The sequence below is a fragment of the Misgurnus anguillicaudatus genome, chromosome 12, assembly GCF_027580225.2.
Source record: "Misgurnus anguillicaudatus chromosome 12, ASM2758022v2, whole genome shotgun sequence".
Classification (NCBI taxonomy): domain Eukaryota; kingdom Metazoa; phylum Chordata; class Actinopteri; order Cypriniformes; family Cobitidae; genus Misgurnus; species Misgurnus anguillicaudatus.
Window position 1 is genome coordinate 27,400,401 of NC_073348.2, and position 15,222 is coordinate 27,415,622.

The 15,222-nt window shown below is 37.1% G+C and overlaps 1 protein-coding gene across 2 annotated transcripts; it reads left to right on the top strand.

The window, feature by feature from the left end:
* Positions 1 to 778: 778 nt before the first annotated feature.
* Positions 779 to 7,622, top strand: trim47 (tripartite motif containing 47). 2 transcript variants are annotated; one of them, XM_055208479.2, is made up of 8 exons: positions 779 to 1,043; positions 1,304 to 1,521; positions 4,270 to 4,315; positions 5,658 to 5,753; positions 5,865 to 6,089; positions 6,277 to 6,299; positions 6,408 to 6,523; positions 7,034 to 7,622. In XM_055208479.2, the coding sequence occupies exons 1-8, from the start codon at positions 858 to 860 to the stop codon at positions 7,561 to 7,563; spliced, it is 1,440 nt and encodes a 479-aa protein (XP_055064454.1). In that variant the 5' UTR covers positions 779 to 857; the 3' UTR covers positions 7,564 to 7,622. The 2 variants fall into 2 exon arrangements, with proteins under 2 accessions (XP_055064454.1, XP_055064455.1); XM_055208480.2 differs by lacking the exon at positions 779 to 1,043 and adding an exon at positions 1,069 to 1,237.
* The last annotated feature ends 7,600 nt before the right edge of the window (positions 7,623 to 15,222 follow it).

The following is a 15,222-nucleotide window of genomic DNA, read 5'->3' on the forward strand; positions in this document are numbered from 1 at the left end:
ACAAAATGAAATAGCCTGAATGGAATAAGAGGACAGACAACATGACAAATTTTACTGGTCAGCTGTCACAGCCCTTATCATTGCTAAATTATTATTCACCTCAAAGCTTTATAACAAAAAAGAATAAAATGAGTCTTGTCCAAATAACTTGCACAATAATGTAGTTTTGTTCTTAAACTGCCCCTGGATCTTGATTAAGATTTTGATTAATCCACTCAGCAAACTTAACCAGATTTCAGAGCTCTTGTCTTTGTGTTGAATTCATGAGTGCCCTCTGTCGGTTCTCATGTGTCATTACAGACTGATTTGCATACAGTAACTTTAAAATTTTTCAAACTGTGGGTCACAAAAAAACTATTTAGTGCATAAAATGACAAGGAAAATAAAAACTACTCAATAATAAAAGAGGTAAAATGTATATTTTTCTCATATCTTCATTTAAAAATGTTGTGGGACATAGGATATACATGTTCAGAAAAGTAAACATTCTCAGACTCGAACAAAGTGGGCTGCAAACAAACATACAAAAAAAAAACATTGACTGATAAATTAAAAATTCTACCCCAAATTATCAATTTTCCAAACATCCAAATATGAATTCTCCAAATTGCAAATTAAGTAATTTTCAACATCTCATAATAACATTGCAACACTTAAAAAAATACATTTTGGTTTCTTTCCTGGCCATTTTAACGTATTTATAATAAAATATATAGTCTGGTTGACTTAACCAATCAGATTCGTTACTGAGCACCACGTGACAGACTCAGGAAGTGGGTTCAGAATGGGCTCGCGCTCTCACTCGCTAGTGGAAAATCACTTTGGCCCTGCGCTAAGCAGTTGCACGGTTACAAAATATGGCGACTGCAGGAGACTCAAGAGGGGAACTGCAAAAGGAATTAGTCTGCTCAATTTGCCTCGATTATTTTGACGACCCCGTGATTTTAAAATGTGGCCACAATTTTTGTCGCATGTGCATTTTGATGCACTGGGAAGAAAATGGAGGCGACGATGTGGGTTACCAATGTCCGGAGTGCAGGATGGTATGTTGTTTGTTTTAATAAGCGTTGCTTTTTTTGCATACATTGGGGTTTGTGCAATGCTAATTGTGCTAAACTGACAGTGTTGTTATAACGGGACGTTACTGTTTTGTTGATCATATGACGTAACGACCAATCGAGACCAACATCCAGCAGCGGCCACGTTCATTTTGTCAGCTGATACAAACCGACTTACGGTGCGTTTGGTCAACACATTGCCGGTAGTTTATCCCTTTTTATTTGCAACGTTGTCCATTTTACAGGTGTTCGCCAAAATGGGTTTCACCAAGAACTACCTGGTGAAGAACTTGGTGGATAAACTGAGAGACTTCGATTATCTAAAGACGTGTAGGCCCTCTGCGCCCCCAAAACCAGTGAAGATGGACGGCAAATGCGAGCGACACCACGAGGAACTCAAATTGTACTGCCATACGGACAGAAAGGCCATCTGCGTGGTGTGCCGAGAGTCTAGAGCCCACAGGTAAATGCACACCTAACCTCTCAAATGTGTAAGGAATTGAATGATTGGTTGTGAATTATTTTCAAATAATAATAAATTATTTTGCATTGTGGGGATGCTTAACGATTAATCTATAGCATAATAAAAGTTTTGTTTACATAATATGTGTGTGTCACCTGTGTATAATAATTATGTGTGAATAAATAAATATGCACACATGCATATACCATTTTAAGAAAGAGAAATATTTGTATATTAATATAAATTATATTGTAAATAAATTATACACAAATATACAAATGTATACACATGTAAACATTTCTTAAATATATACATGCATGTGTGTGCATTTATCTATACAAAGTTATTATACACAGTTCACACACACATATATGATGTAAACAAAAACTTTTTTCTGCTATAGATTAATCGCGATTAATCGTTACGCATTCCTAAAACGAACATTGCTTTAGTGGTTATTTTAAGACATTTGTCAGGTGTGCGTTTATCAAAAAATAATGCATAGCTACGGAACATTTCTCACAGCTCAGTGGTATAACCTAATATAACTACCAGATCAGTGTCTTAGCAATTTCTGTGGTATAAGCAAAATAATTAACTCTGGTCCTTTGAATTATTTTTAAATAATGTACACCCGCGGTGTGTATTATTTTTTTTTAAAGGTGACATAGAATGATTGAACAAAGTATTTATTCTTGTTCTGTGATGTGACACGTAGACAAAAATTTTTTTGTTTGGGTCTGTAATGCCTTAGAAGCTTCCTAAAAACCTCTCTCAGATAGCTCTATTAGGGTGGGGGATTTTAAACAAGTGGTTTTGCACCTATTTGGCTCCCCCTACTGGCTTAACTTGCAATCTCATTACTGATTGGCTGACTTTGCTGCCACTCAAAAAATTTAGCCAATTATTTTAAAGTGGAGGGGCAGTTAGATGCCTGTGATGTCATAAGCATCAGTTTTTCAGATTGGGCTGTTTTCTGGCTGACATTTCTAAAAGAGGAATTTCTATGAGACTGAGATGTTTAGCATGTTTTGCCATTTTTGTATGTTTGTGAATGTGGGTAGACTACCATTATTCAACAAAGACAAGGTAAAAGTGGTTTTTCATTCTCTGTCCCCTTTAATAATTCAATGGCCGTCATCAATTATTTCTTGCGTATCTCACATACTAGACAGTATTTTTAGCCTCTAAACATTGCATGTTTTTGGATTTATGTATAGATATTGAAGGATTTTGTGTATATTTCTTGATATGCATAATCAATGTCTGATTACATTACAAATGTGCCCTGATGTAATTAACACATGTGCCTACAGTGAAGGTATGAACGAAATGCTTGATAGAGATTAATGTGAATAACAAAGAGATACCATTCCTTTAGGGTAGACTTCTTGGCAGACCAATCTCCTGTAGGAGGTCCTAACAGTTTTATATTGTTTGTGGCCCTTTTGTTATCCTGTATAAAGTTCTGTTAATTTGTGTTAAAGGAATATTCCATTTTCTCAAAAGAAAAATCCAGACAATTTACTCACCACCATGTCATCCAAAATATTGATGTCTTTCTTTGTTCAGTCGAGAAGAAACCACGCTTCCTGAAGAAAACATTGCAGAATTCCTCTCATTCTAATGGACTTTAATAGAACCCAACATCCAATACCCAACTCAACACCCAACAGTCTTCTCCAACGGAGTTTCAAAGGACTACAAACAATCCCAAACGAGGCACAAGGGTCCCATCCAGCGAAACGACCGTCACTTCTGACAAGAAAAACAACAAACATACACTTTTAAAGCACAACTTCTCGTCGTGTAGATCCGGTCGTGATGCGCCAGCTGACCCCACTACGTCACCGCAATACGTCATCACGTCAAGAGGTCACAGAGGACGAACGCGAATCTCCGCCCCAGTGTTTACATGTGTTGAGAAAGAGGACCGTTCCTACGTTGTTGTATGTAAACTGATACTAATTAATGTCTTTGTGGCAGTTTATTGTTTAAAATGGTCCGCAAATGTGCGTTTTAGATATGTAACACGTGACCTCCCTACGTCATTACGCATTTACGTTAGATCGCGCTGGACTGGACCTTGACGAAAAGTTGTGGTTTAAAAGTATATATTTTTTATTTTTCTTGTCAAAAATGACAATCGTTTCGCTGGATGGGACCCTTGTGCCTCGTTTGGGATTGTTTGTGGTCCTTTGAAACTCCGTTGAAGGAAACTGTTGGGTGTTGAGTTGGGTATTGGATGTTGGGTTCTATTAAAGTCCATTAAAATTAGAAAAATTCTGCAATGTTTTCTTCAAAAAACATAATTTCTTCTCGACTGAACAAAGAAAGACATCAACATTTTGGATGACATGGTGGTGAGTAAATTATCTGGATTTTTATTTTAAGAAAATGGACTAATCCTTTAAGAATGTAGAAGGTTGATATGACAACATCACTCCTAAAGAACTATGCTACATAAGAACCTTCATTAAATCTCTTTTCCCAATAAGCACCTGGTCCTGCTTATTTTACATATTAGATTCATTCTAATGCGTTGGCAAGCCATGACAGACCTTAGCCTTATGTTATGTATATATGTTAGCCTTAAAGGTGCCAGAGAATGTTAAACTGCATAAATGAATAATAAGTGTTCTGTACATGGTAATGACACATCATGAGCCTTAAACACTATTGTTTCCTCATCCCTCACATTTCACAGCACTTCAGTGGGTTTTTATCGGATTGTGTTTTTTTTTCTAGACGCCATGATGTTGCTCCTGTTCCGGAGGTTGTTGAAGACATGAAGGTTGGTTTTGGCTTTATCTCAAAGTAACTTTAGATTGTAGATTCAGACTTCCGTGGACTGTCCTTTGGAAATTTTGCAGATCCTCCTTTTATGTAATCTCTTGGATAAAAAGCTGTGCCGGAATCAGTTTTGTTTTGGCTTAACCCTGATATTTAACCTAGAAGTAATGTTTTGGCTTCATATTGCAAACAACATCTAATAAAGAATGTCAATGAGTCAAGAAACTTTGTCAAGAATGAAAGATATAACACTTTTCACCTTGAAAAGTATCAAGTGGGCACTGTTGAAACGCGCACACAACATCAAAATGGTCTTGTTCAAGCTCAAAGTGGAAAAGTACAAAAAAAATCTTGGTGCGCAGTAACATCATCACTCCTGACTACTCCCCCTCTCGCTAAAACTTCCCTTAATATTAATGCACCTGAGGTTGAAGTGCTGAAAACTAGGTGCTCTTTAAAAAGCGCCATGTTTTGTTTTGTGCCACCATACTTACTCGTTTAACTACTCATGTAACAGTCTTTAAATAGGGAAAATATGGCAGTTCTAAATTCATCCCTGTTTGGATCCCAAGGAATGAATGGTGCCAGGCCAAATGCTAACACATTTACGACGCGCTGTACAAAGATTAAATGCACACATTGAAAAAAGGTAGGTATGTATTAATTTATCTAAGTTGAGGTAAGAACATAGTAAAATATTGAAAAACATTGGTGATTTCCTTAAAACCCGTCATTCGTCTTTAAATAAAAGCAGAGGGACTCGCCCCCAGTCTCCACAGACCATCCCCTCAAAGTAAAGAGGTCGAAAGTGGACAAAAGAGATGCATTTAAATACCTGGGACCTCATTTATACAGCGTGCGTATGCAAAAATCCACGGCAAAGTCCATATTTATAAAAACTGTCTTTGACGTGGAAAAGTGGTTAGCAAACACGTCAGGGTCTCTTTGCTGGCTGATTGCTGCAGGTTTTTGGAAAATAAGCCATTCTTGCTAATCGAAATTGGGTTTAAACATTGACAAGCGCTCTTTTTTTTATATCTATGACATTCATTGGGCATCGTTTAAAGGCGGAGATCTGAAACTGCTCGGCTGCGCAAAAGTTCAAGTTAATTTGCGATTTATTGATTTAAAAGGGGTATACGCATTTTCTGCGCGTACGTTCGGTTTATGAATCACACGTACGCATTCTTGATAAATGATCGTAAGATCAAAATAACCTACAAAGCATTTTATAAATAAGGTGTCTCTCTTGTCCACTTGTGATCCGATCGACCAAAACCCATCAAGTGTAAACAGCCTCAAAATGTCTCATGTTGAAGGTTCTCTCTTTTTTTCTTATACAGAGTGAGCTAAAGTTAAGACTCATTAAACTGAACTGGCAGAAGTCCATGTGTTCAAGAGTAAAAAGCGCAGATGAGCAAGCCAAAACTGATGTCAAGGTATGAAAGACTGGCTGTTTTCACACTGGTTTACATCCAAACAAAATATTACATTATTATTACATTTCTGTCAGTTGGTTAACCAAACTGTTGTGGATTTTATGACCCCAGCTCAAAAAACAAGCCCTGAAGGAGAAGATCGAGGAAGATGTTGGTGCCCTGGTTCAGTTTTTGCTGGATGAGAAGGATGATCTCTTGGAAAGACTGGAGACTGAAGCAATAGTCACCGTCGGACTGCTAGACGAAAACTTGAAGCGTGTGGAGAACGAGGCAGCCAAGGTGGACAAGGCCATTGCGGAAATTCAGAACCAGCTTTGTGATGACACTAACTTTGAGGTACTTGAAATTTATCTGAAGTTTAACACACATTTTCATTACTTTGAACTACTTGATGCACTTTCTTCAATGATTTCTGATTCAATTATACCTGCAGAGATTTCTGCCAGCATGTTACGCTTTATCCTGAAGCATGTCCTTTTTTACATTATGTAACCGTTTTACATTTGTGTGCTTTTTCCCCCAGAATATCAGTAATTCCTACTCAAGGTATGTGGATCTTTATTATTTTGAAAAATGTGTTCAACATGTTCATATGTATACTTTATAGGCATGCATACATGTAAATGTCTCTCATATTGTTTTTCTTGCTCACAGCCCCTGCCATGTCAACCTTGATGTTCAGGCCTCTTCCTGCCCTCCAGATTTCTCCGAGTTCACAGGTCCTTTTCAGCTCATCATGTGGAAGAAGATGATGCACGTTTTACACACCAGTAAGCGCTTTGTTTGGTCACTTGTCACACATGGAGGTTTGCATCCAGTGGTGTGACAGCTGTCGTCCCTCATGACCCAAATGCTAAATGACATGGCAGCAAAACAGCACCACTATGTGTGTACTTAAAGGGACAGTTCACCCAAAAACTCACTCTCATGTTGTTACAAACCTGTATAAAAATGGACATGAAAGAATTTTTTTTTGAGGAATGTTTGTAACCAAATCGATCAGAAGCCCCATTTACTTGCATAGTTAAAAAAATAATACTATGGTCATTGGGGCCACTGATCGGTTTGGTTACAAACATCTTCTCAAAATATCATCCTTCATGTCCACCAGAACAAAAGATAAAATATAAATTAAACAAAATATAAAATCTGTGGAAATAAACAATTATTTGTTTGAATTAATAGCTGCACTGACGTTCCTCAAAAGTGTCTTTTTTCGACGTGTTGGCAAGTAAATAAAATTACTTGTCACATTAACCATTTCTTCTCTCATTCTGCAGTGCCACAGAACCTAACTTTAGATCTGGACACCGCTCACCCCTCGTTGGCCATCACCGACTTCGACACCAAGGTGGAAGAGGGTCGTGTGCGCGTCCAGGAGCCCGACATGCCGCAACGGTTCACGCGTTTCTTTGGGGTCCTCGCCACCGCTCAGTATTCCAGCGGCCAGCACTACTGGGAAGTGGACGTACGGGACAAGGGTGTCTGGTATCTGGGCGTCACCACAGAGTACAGCAACCGCAAGGGCTTCGTCAATCTTTCACCCTCCGCCGGCTACTGGAGCCTGTGTCTTCAAGACCGGCTATATGCCAACGAAGAGGACTCGCGTGTGCCCGTGGCGGACTACTGGAACTCGCCTCGCGTCGGTGTCTTCCTGGATTACGACAGAGGCCACGTTACTTTCTTCGACGCCGTCACCATGAAGCGCATCTATAACTTTGTTACGTTCTTCGACGAACCCGTGTCGCCTTTCTTTAGCCCCGGGAAAAACGATCCAGGCAGCCGACTGCAAATATGTCATTTCTACTGAAAACCACAAGACGTGTTGCCGCATATCTGTGGATGTGAAGAAATAAAAACTAAAGGCTCCTGTTGTTGCTTTTATGCCATAAAAAAAACGTTTTAGGGCACTTTCCTCTTGATTGCTGGGAGGTTGTGTTCAAGTGCTAAGGGTTCTTGGATTCAGTTGATCTGAATGAAGAACTAGTTGTGTAACCGCTTTCATACACCATAATCGAGTGTATTTCTCTTGAATTATGATGTAGCCCCAATGACATTCAGGTAGAGAGACTTTGCAGGTTTTTACCAAAACTTGAGCTGCTTCGTGTTAGGGATGGCGAACGATTGGTCGCGATTGATCTATGGCAGAGTGGAGGTTTTTGTTTGCATCATGTGTGTTTGTGAGCTGTGTGTAATAATTATGTATATATGGATATGCACACATGCATGTATAATTTTAAGAAAAAATATATACTTGGGTGATTCTCACGAAAACTTGGTTTTAAAAATGTCAAGCATGAAAATGTAAAAATTGCTTAAATTTACTTTTTTTCCCACCAGACATTGAAAAACAAAGTCTGGAGTAAATGGGAACATTAATTTAAAAACTTTTACTTATCATTTAACACTTTGTAACATAATTTAAAAAATGAGTCCTAAAAAATCTCATTACCGCAACAGTCAGAAAACATCAACACTGACATATTTTCAAAATGACATGACAAACCTGAAAGAACATAATTTGGAGATTCTGCACATGCATTTAAAATCAAAGTATTATGCTTCTATTAATTAAATTAACATTTAATAAGCATCTGTTGCGGTAATGATAATCAAAATGTCGTGTAAGCATTCTGACAAGACAATATTTCAAATTAACTGTAAAAAATGATCTTACCTGGTAGCCATCTTGAAGTAACTGGTCCATGTGCTTGGTCACTCAAAATCAAACTTTATTAAAATTCTGTATGTGTGCTTAAACTGTTCTCAAAAAGTGTTGCGGAGGATGAGAATATCAGGCATGGACACATCATTTTCCTAATTTTTCTTCAATATTATTATACATGAATATTCAGTAAATTTTTTTTCTGTCATCTAAAGTAGTCTAGCAAAACATCCATTTATTTTTTTTCATAATATTTTTGTGTTAATTTGATTAAATTACAACATAACGCATGTTCAAACACAGCCAGACACATTGCGGTAATGAGAATTTCAGCAGAAAATGAGAAAAAATTTCCAATTATAAATTCTTATGTTGAAATCACACATTGTGCAAGGTACAACACAGTATTGTGTTAATTCTGATGCTTTTTAATGTTACTATATTACACATTTTAAAGCTAAAATCATTAGTGCCGTGGTGTTTCAATGGTTTCGTGAGAATCACCCACTTATATATTTATATATAATATAAATTATACATAAATATACAAATGTATATGCACATGTAAACATTTCTTAAATATATACATGCATGTGTGTGCATTTGTCTATGCAGAGTTGTTGTACACGGTTCACGCACATATATGATGTAAACGGGAACTTTTGTTCTGCTATGGATTAATCGCGATTAATCGTTAGCCATTCCTTCGTGTAGTCTTGTCTCTGACCTCACTGTTAATAATGACCAAATAATTTGTCAGGTCGAAAACTGAATCAGTGTTTAAAATAAGCTAAATTTAATGCAACTTGTGTATTTGGAAAATAACTTTAAGATTTTTGGTTACCACTGTGTATCCCATGATATGGATTTTTTTAACACATTATTTTACTTCATGCCGTTTTATTTGTAAAGATATACGATTTGTAACCTATCATGTTGTTTAAAGTTATCTGATCCGTTGTGTTATGTTGTACAAACCTATCTTAGCTACAGACTGCTACGCAGTGGAGGACACGTGAAGAGTTTCCAGCAACAAAGTATGTCAGATGTCTTGTAAGGACTGTTACTGTATTGTAAGTTTTTAAAGGGATTGTTCACCCTAAAACAAAAACGTTGTCATTATTTACTCACCCTCATGTCGTTTGATCCTCAACATCTCTGTTCTTCACAATCCAAATGCAAATTTAACTTTTAAGTTTATTGTTATTATGGGAGTGGATGGTGACAACCTCTTCAAAAGGACCTATCAACAAATAACTCTCGATTCATGGCTTACATTTTTTTTGTTTCCTGAAGGCTAGGGATGGGCAATATAAACGATATGCAATATAAACGATAGAAATTTGGCATACGATAGAGATTTTAAATCTATTGCACTATCGCGATAATGCGTGTTGATGACACAATCTACCCGCGAACTTTAGAGCCACGAGCTGCAGCCGAATAAACATGGATGAAAGCGCCAGCGAAACAGAGGAGCTCGTGAAAAAGACCGATGCAACATCTATTTTTTGGATTTAAGCCATAAGTTACATAAGTTAACTGCTGCTCCATGCGCGAAATTGGCATTATGGTCTAGTAATTGTGAACCATGCAGTATATATATATATATATATATATATATATATATATATATATATATATATATATATATATATATGCAGTATAGTCCCCACAAGCATTTAAAGTGTTTAGTGTTAAAAAAATAATTAACTGTGTTTTTAGCAGATAGATCTTGTCGGCTTTATCATTTTAAAAGTAGATCACCACACAAAACAGTCTGGACACCCCTGCTGTAGAGTGTGTCAGGCAAAAGTTCCAGCTAAGAGAGGTAACAAGACTAATCTGGCCATAACGGTTTACTTTTACTTACTTTTTTAGCAGTTTGGCTTTTGTAAGGGTCTATATAACCTGTTCTGAAACGAGTCTATTGAAATTATTATATGGCAATACATATCGCTATCGCAAGAGGCTGCAATGTATAACGCAATATGGATTTTAGGCCATATCGCCCATCCCTACTGAAGGCATACAAAATAGTTTGGTGAAACAAACTAAAATATAGTTCATAATTTAATGAAAGTCTCATTTTCTGTTTATAATAACTGGAACAACAGAGATATCTACTACAAGAAAGTAGTGGAGTAAATGTCTTCAGGACGTTTAAAATAAATGACACAACTTAAGTAAAGTTGAAGCTTGAAGGGTTTTCTGGTTACTATGGGAGTGGATGGTACCAACCTTGGTCACCCTCCACTGCCATAGTAACCATAAAACCCAAAACATCCATTTTGGGTTTTATGAGTGGGTTAATAATGACAAAGTTTTTGCTTTTGGATGATATATCCCTTTAAGAGAGACTTGTTTATATAAAAGATTCCAATTCACATTACTTCTTTATTTTTTTTTTTTCATTTGGGACCGGTTTTCTGGACCGGGTTTAGATTAATCCAGGACTAGGTGTAGTTATATTAGGACATTTATATAGTTTTTTTTTTTTTACAAACAGACCTTACAAAAACCAATACTGGCCAAACAATGGCACTGATATATGTTAAGATATGTCAGTGCAAGATGTTTGAAAATTAAGGCAGCTTAAACATGCATTTTAGTCTGGGACTAGGATCTGTCCGGGAATCTGGACCCTTATCTATTTTGTTAAGGGTATTAAACTGATTAACAGAGATGCAGGTAAACTTGCATACATTTCATTTTCTCCATTAATACAGGAATGAGCACAAAACAAAATCGTAATAGTAATCGGGAGCTCAGCGAGGTTTTTGATGTTTGCGTATTGCAGAAGCGTCATTTGTACATGTTGGTCTAAAAAGAAAGCGTAAATGTTTTGTGCATATCTTTTAATTTTTTAAAAAGTATGTCTTTTGACACTTACAGGGTAACTTAAATATACAATAATAACTCACAATATACTGTACACAAACGTAATGTGTTGTTCCCAAGTTACTTTTTTTTCAACTCATTGGTAACGTGTATGACATTTAACAGTTGAAGTGCTTTATGAATCATTCTTTGTTTTCTCATAAGAAATCCGTTCAGCTTGATCTCATTGACTTTCTGTAGTGCTTTTATTTTAATTCCTTTTAATGGCTGATGTACAAACGGTTACATCACACTTAAGCCTAAATGCTGGATGGCACCATGTGTACATTTTACTTCTGTGTGACTTGTTAAAACCACTGCAATGTTACATGATTTTTCTGCAGTAGTATGAACATTTGGAAAATAAAATCTAAAATATTGAAATGAAAATATACTGGTAATATTTCAGTTTAAAGTCAGAAAATGTGTTATTAGCCACATTTGAATGATAATAATGCCAAGTAAATAAAATAAGTTATCAAATTCTGAGGAAACTTAAAGTCGCAATGAAATTGAAATGAAAAACTACATATATATTTTTTAATATTGAGGTATTATTAACAAATGACTTATATGTGAGCTTCATTATTTTTAAAAAAATTTGTGTGTGCTCATAATCTTTAATCAAAAATGCAAATCTCCCCCCTCCTCAAAATGATCTCATTCATTCGGATATAAGTCACCACGGGGAAAATAAGGCAATCGCTACTTCCGTTTCATGGCGACTTTAAACACTGGGACGTCCCGCTGTCGGCGCTGAAACTACGCCCACTTGCGGGAAAGTGACGCCAGCTGTTTCTCAATTGGACTGCAGCCTGCGGAGGGTCGTATGCAGGGTGCATACGTCATCAAGCCTAGTTTATTTAGGTTAACTAAGCATTACATTCGCACATCAAAAGCATATTACAACAATTTACGTTTAACTAAGAATAATAGTCAACTTTATATTTGTTAATATTCTGAAATAAGACTGTCGTATGCAGCCTATAAAGCGTTCGGATTGAGAAACGGCCACCGTCTCTTTGCAACCTGAACCTTGAATGGGTGCTCGCGATTGGGTTAGGGGCGGGGCCATGATCGGTGGCTCCAGTCCGTCATCGAGTCAGCATTTGGCCATGCCCAAATAATTCTGAACACATATGGAAAACTGTTTAACGATAGTTCACAGTCTTTGTAACGCGTTTCAGCAATACATTTGTAATGTGTTTGGAAACAATTATCTGAAATGACTTTACACGGATGTACAAGCATAACTAATTAGGGGTCAAGCACCGAAGGTGCTGAGACACCTATTGTTATTGTCAGTATTATTATTATTATTTTTCCCCAATGGGAGTCTATGGCAGCCCTATGAACCGTACATAGGAAAATGATGAAACTTGGCACAGTTGTAGAGGTGGTCCTGAAAAGTCAAGTGACCAAAAATGGGGTCTCTAGCACTAACTCTATAGCGCCACCAGCAGTGCAAAAATTCAATGTTCAAATGGTTATAACTGGTGATCCGCTTGATCTATGAAAATTCTACTTAGTACACATGATTGCTCTCATCCCGCTTATTGAATTTGATACTTTACAGTAAAACTCCACCCATTACAGTAGCGGCCATTTTGAAATGTACAGTATTTCGTTTTTTTGCTACTCCTCCTTCAAATGTGGTTCAATTCTTATGAGATTTGGCACAGGTGATCTTTGGAGTGAGCCGCACAGAAATGACCCAACAGAATTTTGATATTTATCTTTGTTCAAAAGTAATAAATGCGCAAACTTAATGAGGTTGACGCAAAAATGGTTCTGAAGCTGTAGCTCAGTCATTCTTTAATCAATTGAAATGAAATTTGGTACACTTCATGTGGACCATGAACTTGGGGTCCATGCCAAATTTGGTGACAGCGCCACCTATGGGTCATGAGATAATAAAATAGGCTATTTTTGCCCATAACTTCTGAACTGTTTGTCAGAAAATTATGATCTTGATGTCTATGGATTGCTTACCTCATGCCGCATCTGCCGATGTGTTTTATGCCGGGTTTGAACGAACCGCCTGTCCGCCATTATGAAATTTCACATAATTTGTTATATTTTTTGAACTATTGGACATATCCGTGCAAAAATTAGTAAGGAGCTTCGACATGATGTCCTGAAGGTACCTGGGAAGTCAGAGTACAGCGCCACCTAGGGGTTATAAACTATAACAGTTCTCATGGAACTGCTTTTAACTTCTGAATACTTTGTCTGATATAAATTTCTTTGTGAAATTGTATTCACTGGTTTATGCCGATTGCAACGATACCTCGTTTGTCATTTTCCAACATTCTGTTCATGTGTTATTGTAAAGCCTATGGTAGATGATTTTTTCGCTACTCCTTTTACAAATTTTGTTTATTTTATGCCAGGTACTGCTCGTATAATGTTTGGAGCAATCCGCACAGAAATGACTGAACAGATTTTTGATATTCTGTTCTCTTTCTTAGAAATACCACTCCAAAGTTGACCGTGCCTGTGACATTGTCTATTTGTCATAGTAAATTAGTGTGATTGTATATTACATTGTATAGCATTACTATACAGAATGATGTTCTTGTCTTCAATCTCACTTGAGCTTTTTGATTCTCATATACATTGTATTTCTGTTAGTTCTGCTCTGCACTGTCAGTTCTGCATCTGTGTTGATTGGCATATGTCAGTCCTTGCAGCACCTAAGCTGTTTTTTGCTGCCCTTTGAGCTGTGTTAACTGAGTTGCGCATCTGGTTAACCACATGCCATGATATTCTGAGGTCATGGGTTCGAGTCCCATGTGCAGTGATATTTTGTCTTAACTTTTTTCTCACTTAAGTTTTGTGATTTTCATACAATACATTGTATTTCAGTTATTTGTGCTCTTTGTTGTCATTTCTGCACGTTTGGTAATTGCTGGATATCAATGTTTACAGCTCTAAATCTCTATTCTATAGCTTGGACACACCAACTCAGTTCTTTAATTGTTTCCTCAGTGGCGCATGTGGTAACTGCTGTGCTATGGGAACCTGAGTTCATGGGTTCGAATCCCATGTGCGGTGTTTTTTGTCTTCACTTTTTTTCTCACTTAAGTTTTGTTATTTTCATACTATACATTGTATTTCAGTTATTTGTGCTCTCTGTTGTCATTTCTGCACTTTTGGTAATTGCTGGATATCAATGTTTACAGCTCTAAATCTCTATTCTATAGCTAGGACACACCAACTCAGTGTTTTAATCGTTTGCTCAGTGGCGCATGCGTTAACTGCTGTGCTTTGGGAACATGAGGTCATGGGTTCGAATCCCAGCTCTTACTTTCACTTATTGAGATTTCCTTTTGCGTTTCCTTTAACACGTTCTTCTCGACCTGTCTGGTTTTCCACACGTGTTATATTTTTGCCATCTTTACTGTTGTCGCTCCGCACTGCAGAGGTCCTGCTCTGCATTTGCTTTGCTTCGGGTTCGGGCTCTGTATTGCGCACTTTCTGCGCTTTGCACATTTGCTGCGTCGTGTGGTTTTTGCTGTGCTTTGGGTGCTCATTGCGCTGAAGGTGCTTGGCCCCGCAATTGCTGCTTGCAGCTATATTTCATTTGATATCCATACGAAGTGGTATATATTGTGCAGATAGTTTAGATCAGGGGTGCCCAAACTTTTCCTACTAAGGTCCAAAAATCAAACCTGACTGAGGCTGTGGGACGAAAGTAAATGTTGATGTGTTATATTAAAATTAAAGTATTCCTGATTGTCCTAATTTATAATTTACTGATATTTTTTTTTTAAAAAGCAAACTTTACTCTGTTTATGCATAACTAATGCAGATTTATTTCCAAAGGTGACTGTTGTAAACAATAAATCATTTTGCCAATCATTTTTAAATTTCCTTTTGTCTATATGCCACTGCCTGGACCTCTCCATTATTAGCCTATAG

Coding starts and splice junctions, on each gene's coding strand:
- trim47 (XM_055208479.2), top strand. CDS start 858: ATGGCGACTGCAGGAGACTCAAGAGGGGAACTGCAAAAGGAATTAGTC. Junction 4,316..5,657: donor AGGTTGTTGAAGACATGAAG/GTTGGTTTTGGC, acceptor TTTCTTATACAG/AGTGAGCTAAAGTTAAGACT. Junction 6,524..7,033: donor GATGCACGTTTTACACACCA/GTAAGCGCTTTG, acceptor CTCATTCTGCAG/TGCCACAGAACCTAACTTTA.